The sequence below is a fragment of the Pyxicephalus adspersus genome, chromosome 7 (assembly GCF_032062135.1).
Source record: "Pyxicephalus adspersus chromosome 7, UCB_Pads_2.0, whole genome shotgun sequence".
In the NCBI taxonomy this organism is placed as follows: Eukaryota; Metazoa; Chordata; class Amphibia; order Anura; family Pyxicephalidae; genus Pyxicephalus; species Pyxicephalus adspersus.
This window is the reverse complement of record NC_092864.1, coordinates 4502856-4512640: the sequence shown is the minus strand read 5'-3', so window position 1 is coordinate 4512640 and position 9785 is coordinate 4502856. Positions and strand designations below refer to the sequence as shown.

The 9785-nt window shown below is 37.4% G+C and overlaps 2 protein-coding genes across 2 annotated transcripts in view; one reads left to right on the top strand and one right to left on the bottom strand.

Annotated features, from left to right (window-relative positions):
- LOC140334885 (uncharacterized) overlaps positions 1 to 8551 on the top strand; it is a gene marked incomplete in the record, with an annotated part of 307753 nt that extends 299202 nt beyond the window's left edge. The window contains 3 exon segments of the mRNA XM_072417155.1: positions 5124 to 5153; positions 6726 to 7030; positions 7470 to 8551. Of these exon segments, the coding sequence (XP_072273256.1) occupies positions 5124 to 5153; positions 6726 to 7030; positions 7470 to 7519 (385 nt within the window).
- The window catches only part of LOC140334887 (apoptosis-associated speck-like protein containing a CARD), a 34644-nt gene that overhangs the window by 3525 nt on the left and 21334 nt on the right, over positions 1 to 9785 (bottom strand). The window contains exon 8 of the mRNA XM_072417159.1: positions 994 to 1111. The gene's annotated coding sequence lies outside the window, so the exon portion shown is untranslated. The remainder of the gene's footprint in view (positions 1 to 993; positions 1112 to 9785) is intronic.

Below are 9785 nucleotides of genomic sequence, written 5' to 3'. Positions count from 1 at the left end.
TTCCTCTGTACCCTCCAGGTTTCCCTGAATAATGGAGTCCCTGCACATGGGGTTTTGAAGGTTTAGGTAGCTCAAAGCAACCTGCCGTGTCTTTAGTTGACAATTGTCCCGTTATATCCTGCGGGGGTAATATGCTCCAATTATCAATAATCATTTTGGCAGTTTTAGCATGTTTAGGTAATAATCCATTAATCAGTGATTGTGTAAAAACAACATTCAACTCCCCTCCAAATCCTAGACCTGCCTCTTCCTTCCACACTTTCCTAAACCCTCGAGCATTATCACTTACTGTTTCTCCTGCTTTCTGCTCGCTAATGCTGTGGCCATTGATTTTCTATCTCCATGTATCCTATAATTCATTATGCACTTGGTCCCATATAAAATTTTGGGATTAAGTAACAGCGGATGATGTGTAGCACTGCTGGTGGGTGATGTAGGACTAGTGGGTGGTGGTAATAATATCTGTGACTGCTTAGCCTGTGTTTAGGTAAGAAGAGAAGCTGAGGGGGAATCCTATGTAACAGTTTGTTGCTGCATGGACTGTATTAGACAGATACCGTGCTCGTAATCCTCATCCTCCTGTGTTCTTCTTTGTATTTCTACTGTTAGTTCTGGATATAAGTAGTTTTCTCTTTACAGGGATTGTAATCCTTCCAATACATTTTCAAAGTATACCAGACTTCTCTGCAAGCCTTCATGTATTGCCGGTCCCACTCACTTTACTATTGACCCAACCTCAACTTGGCAACCAGATTAGTACACAAACTTATCGTATATACAATATTTTTTACACTTCTATATCAAACTCTTATACTCTATACATTAAACAGAAGTCATCAGTGTGCACATATTCAATAAAAGATTTCCCAAATCTTCCTAACTAGGGACCCAGTCCTTCTACGAGAGAGTCTACACTTCCACAGTGCTTAGGTTCGTAAGATATGAACAGGGACACAGGGGAGGGCAGAGGTAGAAAAGAAAATTTCTACTTACCTGATCCTGGTCATTTTAAGGTAGGTAGATATCCCACTGCTGACACCAAACTGTTATGGCGATCTCCTATTGATCCCAGATCAACTGTCCTTCTTTCTAATAGCTTCTGGTTACAGTGCTGGAAGAATGTAACACACGCAATTTATTGTGTGGTTAGATCACTCTCAAAACTTTGCACACAGTTTAAATAACAGTTCAAAGGCACGATCAGTGCATGATCACATGACTGCAGACAATTAGCAGACATAACAGATGTCATTGATTTTGAACAAATAAAAACTCTTAGTTTTGGTCATCCCTGAGAATTGGTGTTCTCTGTAAAAGATAAAGATAAATGCTAGTTAAAAACACGGATTGTAAAATACATAGAAGGGACCAATAAACCAAGGGGATAATCTACACAACAGTTTCTTGCCAAAACAAAGACGATTCCCTTTTACTTATGTGCCGTTAGAAGGAGGATCTTGAAGCAACCTTATATCCAGACAACTGGTTACAAATCGGGGGCATAGTACTCATTGTCGTGTAAATGTATCTGCCATTAAATTAAATTAGAAACTTTTAATCTGATGGTACCTGGTGCCACACCAATTAAATATTTTTACTTCAATCAACGAGCAGGTGGTTTCGTGGTTGCCACATGGAGGGAATGATGTTCAATATCTGGTGGGAATGCTACAAAAACAGATGCTGGATTGGCGTCTATCAGTTGGCTTATGCTGTAGTAGCCTTCTCCTAACCTAAAAAAGACAGCAGAAGCTCTCTTTATTATATCTAATCTTCTCTCTCCCTCTCTAATCTCTTTTCCTCTGTCTTTCTGCCATGATTTATGTTGCAAAGGCCCAGAGACATAACCACAACTTAACCAAGTTGAGCTCCAGCTATTAGAATATAGGATCAAACTCTATCATATATCATATTGATCGTAATCCTTCAGGTCAGGCACCCCCTGCAGGTGAAACCTTGTATCAATATTTGAAATATTTGTAAAATATTTAACCGCATTGTATGTTGACCTGCTCCAATACCTGTCTACTTTTTAAATGTTATATTGTTTTTTACATTCTCTTTCTTGTGTTTTTCTATATACGTTATTAAAAATTCTTTGAAGACAGAACATACATATATGGGAGCTGCCAATGGAAATTTCTGTCTGCTGGAAGGATTACAAAGAAAGGAAAAAGCCTCAATAGAAAATATTGTAGGAGTGGAAATGTACAGCATACGGGTATTTACTTTCCGATTAAACATTAGAATGCACCATGAGCTGTACTTGGGGACTCTCAGGTCAGTTTAAGTGACACCAATGATCTTTTTGGTTATCTATAAGGGTGACATTCTTCCCAAAGGTCAGGGATGTAAGGGAAATCCTTCCTACTGACCACCATACTAATGTACTGTAAGCTGTGGATATGAGACTCTTTGCTTCTATATAGAATCAAAGAAACAATAGAATCAATGTTCCTGGTTCAGATTTAAAGAAAACTTCCATTGACTGGAAATAAATAGAACGTATGCCACATCCCTTTTGTTTCAACACTAGCTATAATTTTGTGCAAAGATAGGTACTTTTAAGGCATATATATCACATCATCACATCATATAAAAATCACAGATAATACTTTATTCACCGTTTTAAAACAAAATATACATAAAATTGTCTGGCAATGAGACATTCATAGCTAATTGTTTAACAATTCGCATTGACAATGTACATGTGATCTTTTATATGATCTCATGATAGCATACAACTTTGACATGTTTTGCGGTATGATCTGCTTCTTCAGGAAAAAACAGCATACAACAGACCTAAAGTATGATCAATAAATAAGTTCTACATGAATTGTATCAGAATACCAGAGATAAATCTTTGTTTTTCATTTAACTCTCATCATTCATGTTATTCACAAGGCGCTTAACTTTTCAATAAATATTGGAAGTTCACATACTAAACAGTAGGAAATGGACCCCTCCCAAAAAAAAAGTGGATGCGGCTTCCCAAAGACTGAGAGGGTAGGTGCAGAGGGGTTGTGGTTTGTATACACAGATATTATTGGTGTACAACCCCTCCTAGAAAGGTTTGCAAATAATTAGCACTGTATTTTTAAAACACTAGTCCAATGATTTTAACCATAAGCTTTACATTGATATAGGCTCAATTTAAATAATATTTTTAAAATAAGTAAGAATCAAAAATTTCCATTTACTGACACTGGAGACGAACATCATATTATTCCACTACATCTTACCCACAAGATATATCAACATTAAAGCTTTCCATAGCTTGCAACAAGAACTTCCAGCCTTGCAGAGGAATAAAATAAGAGGAGCTTAAGTCAGTGTCAATGTCCAGTATAATATACAGTTTCTTGTCTCAGACTTTTAGGAAGCAGATAACGTGGGCAGTGTTTTAGGATGACACTGATTTATGAAAGCACTCCAAAGTGTATTCTCTCCAGTCTTGGAGAACTTTAATAAATCAGGGCCATAGATAGAATGTACCCACGTCTTCCCTCCTCCTTCCCCTGGCTTCTTATAAAGCCGCATCACCTGGACACCGCATCCCACGTAGAGTGGGACCACATCCTGCCATACAAATCATGGCGTAGGGTGTACCTAGGGTGTACCATGACCTACCTAGTTTCCCTTGGACGTCAAACATTGATGCCAGGGGAAACTCTTGTCGAATATGCTCTCTGCCTGCACCCAGCAGGAAATGTAAAACAACAAATACACAGAGCGCTGTGCTCGGGGACATCGGGAGCACGATTATCCCACAGCTGTGATATTTTTGTCGACTATGAGGATATACGAGGGGGTACTGAGAAGTTCCTGGTTCTGCCCCCTTCTAGATGAAAAAGAAAAATGAGTGTGGGGGCACATGACAGTCCAATATCTTAGTAATGAATCAGGGCCCCTGTATGGACTTAATTCCATTACATAGTTTAGTGTCATCTGCAAACACAGAAATGGTACTTTTAATCCCAAACTCTATATCCTTTATGAAGATGTTAAACAATGCAGTGGGGGTTGGCAAACTTTTTGGATTATTAGGCCATTTCAGGAGGTCAAGAAGGCACACTAGGCAAGAAGAAACAAGATGTCCAAGGAAAAGTTTTTTTTTTTTTTTTAAATACAGTACGAACAATGGGAAACATGATGTTGCATGTTCTTGGAGACAGATACAATATCAGATTCTAATGATGAGGAGTTCAGCAACAGAATGTCATTAAGGTGATTGTCAGTGACCTGAGAGTGCAGCTGGTTCTTACAAAACTTGACCTTGGAGAACAGCTGCTCACACGAATAAGTGCTGCCAAACATTGCGATCGCATGCTTGGCACGGGCTAACACGTGCATTGCTTCTGCTCTTTAGGCAAAGTAATTGGGGTTACTGTGTGTGAACTTGATGATATTGATGATATTGCGGGAACTCACGATAACGCAACAATTCAATTAGGCTCGATCCAGCAATAAATAACTAGGGGGGCGTAGGCTGGACTGGAATACTGGTGAGGCCGTATTTGGCCTACAAGCTGGAGTTTGCCTACCTCTGATGTATTGATTGATGGGGCCTGTTTTGTGTGACCCTATCTGTGAAGGAGCCGTTCCTAAAAAAGGAGTGCCAGTACCAGCTTTAGATCTAGTGTCTATGTAATTGGGTGTAGGTGCAGTGTGTTTTAATGCATGATGTTTGAAGGAGCCAGTCTGGGACACAATTTGTATGTCTATCTGAAGTTGTCTTATTTTTTATGTCTAAATGTTTGATGTCTTTGAAGATTTTGCCTCTAAGCCCTACCCATCATAAAGGCTTATTGGTCTCCACTAATATAAGTGTTATTTTGTCCCACTGACCATCAGTATAGTTTAATAATTGGCTGCGGAAAGATAGGAGCTCTAGGATGCAACAAAGGGTGAAGTCAAGTAAAATGTGTAACAATAATGAAAATTTGCCAAAAATGTAAGTTACTAAGAGTTTATATCTAGAGGTTATGATTATTACAATGCTGCATAGAGTAAGCAGCAGCTTACACAGCAGCTACAACCCACACACCTTTATGACTCATTCTTTCTTTTTCTATTAATTGCTCTTCTTTTTGCTTTGTGTTTGTAGATTATGAAACCGCCAGCATGGCAGCCCAATCAGGATTAATGCAAAGGTAAGTGTTCGAATTTACTTTTAAGATCTTGAATTCTCGTGAAGGGTTGTTTGTTGGTTCTGGTTTTTACCGTTGTCTCTTTCCCAATTGGAGAGGTTCTTCCTTTCTGGTGTCTGAACGTGATGGGAATTCAAAATTTCTCCAGAACAAGAAGACAGGGGAAATCTTTAGGTAGACACACAGAGGAGATATATCCTCACTTTTGGGATCTTTTCCTTTCATATCTAGGAATTAAAGAGAAATCTCCACCAGTAAGACAAAAAAGGCTTTACTTTTCCCTATTCTATCAAAAACTGAAAAGAAACAATTATTTTTGGCTTTGGATCCACTTTAGAGGTACCCTGTTACAAAGACTGCTGGTAAAAGCATTGTTGTTTACCAGTATTCATGTGGTATTCAGTCTCTCTGATTATAGGGTTTGTTGCAGCAAATGCAAAAGTGATACCGATGGACTGGCATAAGGCCAATGTGGTTCCTGTCTTCAAAAAGGGAGAAAAGTCATTACCAGGTAACTACAGAACCGTTAGTTTAACATCCATAGTTGGAAATGTCTTTGAGAGTTTGAGAAAGGAGCCACATAGAGGAGTTTCTGCTAGAAAATAATATTATAAGTGATAGTCAGCATGGCTTCAAGAAAGACAGAAGTTGTCAAATTTACTCTCTTTATATGAGGAAGTAAGTAAACAGGTAGACAATGGAATAGCAGTTGATATAGTATACTTAGACTTTGCAAAAGCATTTGACACTGTACCCCACAGATGGTATTTATGCAAGTTAGGGTCAATAGGTTTAGAAAAGTCAATCTGCCAGGGACAAGTATCCTCATTTAAAACCTCTAGTGCTCCCTGATTGCCTGAGAAAATTTACACATGCCATTCTCGCTTATAATTTTAGTAAGTGAGAATGATCAAATTTGCCGTGAGATGGAGTTTTAAAAACTCACACGATCATCCCTAATGGGCAGGTGTTTTCATGCTGCCCCATGGAGGGAATGATGTTCCATATCTATTGGGAATGCAACAAAATACATTTAGGGGAGCTGTTTTACCATTTTGCAAATGGAAATTTCTGTGCTACTGGAATGGATATGTGCTACTGGAAGGATCACAAGGAAAGGAAAAAGCCTCAAAAAAAAATATTGCAGGGTTCCGAAATGTACAGCATACGGGTAATTATTTTCAGATTAAACATTAGAATGGACCATGAGCTGTACTTGTACTTGGGGTTGACTCTCAAGTCAGTTTAAGTGGCACCAATGATCTTTTTAGTTATGGTTATGTTGGTTTTGTTAAGGGTGACATTCTTCCCAATGGGTTGTGATGTAAGACGAATGATGACCGCCATACTAATGTATCGTAAGCTGTGGATATAGTAACTACAGAAGAGGTTCAATGGGGACCTGAAAGTTATTTCAAGGCTTCCTCAACGTTAAAAAGGTCGAGACACACTGCTCCATACAGTGATTTTACACATTGTCTCCTTATGTAAAAACAGAATGAGAGCCAATAATATAATCTATTTCCCAGCTTGAGTAAAGAAACATATTCACTTTTTCCTTTTTTATTGTTTTAGCAATTTGAAGAGTTTTGAGTCCCCCAAGCAAAATATGATAAAGAAACAGATAATATCAACACATCTTAAAAATCTGGGTAAGAAAAGCCTGGAAAAATTCAGGAAAAATCTTTGCCAGATGAAGCCTCCTCGTAGTGGTGGACCAATAAAGATGGCCGATCTTAAAGATAAATCCATAGAGAAAATGGTTGCATTTATCTTTAAATGTCACAGTGAAAAACACGGAGTGAGCACAGTCGAAAAGGTTCTTAAAGCAATCAATGATAATCAGACAAGGGTAGCGATGATGAGAGATCTCAGGAAAGGTGAGTAGAGTATAATGTCTAACATTGTGATTTGAACTTTTGGGCAAGGCTGAAAAAACCGGGCTAATATAGGCAAAATATTTTATCATTTTATCTTGCAAAGAGATTTTCATTTTTTTCAGCTTTAAATTGTGATGAGACTCTTTGCTTCTGTATAGAATATGTATAGACCACCCCAAAGAGGTAACTGTGATAAATTTACAAAAACAGGAATAAAGGACTTTTTACAATCACTAAAAACTTAAATTACATTGAAACATATTAAAAGTAAAAACAAGTGTTTGACCATCCTATTATATTTTTTCCTAGTCAATGCTTTTTCAATTTTACATAAACTGCAACTGCAACTTCACATAAATTGCTTGTTCAGGAGAAACACCATTTAACTGTTATTTTGTCCCACTAACCATTAGTATACTTTTTGCATTTATCTTTTTAGCTTCAAAAAGCACCAAGGATGTGAAAATAGAACAAAATAAGGGTAAGTGAGAGAGAAGTGATAACTGGTTACTTGTGATTAGGTAAATTATGAATAGTTGTATTTGTAATTTGTTAAATTGTTATGTTGATTATTATTTATATGAATGCATTTATTTGAGCACTTCACTTAAATACCAAATACACATTTAATATTGCCATCTATGCGTTTTGCTAGCTGTGGTTAACCCTTGAGTCCTAATTTGTTTTGCACCACCTGCTTGAGTTAATTTTTAAACTCTGAACATAGAATTGCAACCAAAATTTTGGGGGAAGAGGAAAATGAGGGGGATCTATTGGCCCATGTGTTTGTAAAACAAAAAAGCATGGAGCTCATAAACAGAAGTTCAATTATAGTCTAGAAATACATTTATAAAGCCGTCTGCCAAATTTTCTAAACTGCAAACCATCTATACAAAACATTGTTACTCTTTTAGATCATCCCCCAGGACTCTAGTGAAGGTGTTATGTTGAGGGGCTTTGTAGCTACAAAAATTGGTAGACAACTTAAAATGTTGTTTCCAGACTGTATTTCATTTTAATTTAGGCAAAACAATCTGCTTTTCAAAGAAGATTTTTCTCTGTACACGTTCCCACATTTATACTCGAGAACAACTAGGGGTTGCTATGTCCTGTTAGGTTGAGGTGTGATCCCTTAGAAGGGCCAAGGCCAGGTAACAGCCTGGTTTTCTCCAGAGTCTAGTAGCAGAAAGCAACAAGAAAACTTAGGTGACACGGGCAGGTAGGAAACAAAGAAAGACACTGGAGACAAGGGTGACATGGGGGTCACTGAAGACACAAAAGAAGGTAGGAGACACAGGAAAAGACTGGAGGCAGGGTTAATGTGGGGTCACAAAGACACAAGGGAAGGCAAGAGACATCAGACAGCAGCTGAGTAAGAAATGCTTCAGCAGAGCTAGGGGCTTCAGCAGTAGTCTGGAGACATGTTGCTCAAACACTGAGCGCTGTGTCTAATAAGCTAAAATAGTCAGGGACTATTAACCTCATGGGTGGTTCATTTCTGGACGGATTTATATGTCTAATAGCGGTACACTGTTTTTCATGAAAATTTATTTTACAGTGCAAAATAATAGAATAAGTATAAAAAAGTTTGAAACACAAAATCATGTTGAAATAATAAATTAAATGAATTAAAACAAAAATGTTTTTTTTAATTTTTTTATTTTATTTTTTAAAAAATAATCAATATACTCATACTAATATATTATACTGTAAAATAAATGTTCATGAAAGATAATGTACTGCTTTTACACATATAAATACATTGGGCCAAATTCATCAAGCAAATTTGGGAATCTGGTCACACATCCGTATTCTCAAGCTGAAATCGGAAGCCATCCGCGCTAGTCATCAATTGGATGAGCTCGCGGCCAGATCCGCGCAGGATCGGCAGCTTTACACTGGCGAGCAGGCATCAAAAGTCACTGTTCTCCTAAAAAGTTATCCTTTCTAATGGCACACATATCACCCTTAGCCCTAAAAAAAAAATGTTTGCGCTGTTGAAATGTTTAAAACATTTATGTGCGCCAAGAAAAAGCATATTTATGATGTTATTGTGTTTGTGGCCATATTGTTTGATAGCGAAATTCTGCCTTTAGTACCACTTTCAATGTTTATCCTGCATAAAGATTTTCTTCTCCGCTTTTCTACCCTTGATAAGGCAAAATTGCATAATGGTTTGTTAAGTATTTTTTGAATTTTTTGGGACATTTTTGAACTATTTTGACTTTACATGGAAGTGTGAGTTTACATGTGTTTTGTTTGTTCTTTTCAATTTTGTTACTGTAAAATTTTTGTGATGTGTATTTTTTTTATTTTGGTTTTAATATGTTTTTAGATTTTCTTTTGACCTTTTAGCAAAGGTTTGTTTTGAATAAAGTTATTTCTAAAATGTTGTTGTTTGTTTTTTGGGGGATTTATGTCATCTCCTTTCCAATCGCTCAGGACTCAGTTTAAAAAGACAATTTTGATTGTTTTTAAGCTGTTCCTCCCCCTGAATTATTTTGGAAAAGAATTATTAATCTAAAATATATGTGCATATCTATGTGCAAAAGCACTGAGCACTGCCTACATGCAGGTATGAATTCGCATACAGCTGGCGCACATGCAAATGCGTGGCCATGTTTTCCAGTAGGTGGAGTTGAGGAAGTTGGAGAGAGGACATCATGCCGCGCGCATTGTTTGGTGAGAGGGAGCTGTGTTTTATTAAAGTAAGTGATTTTTTTTTAGAAAAGTTTTAGGGGGAGTGGGGGGGGGG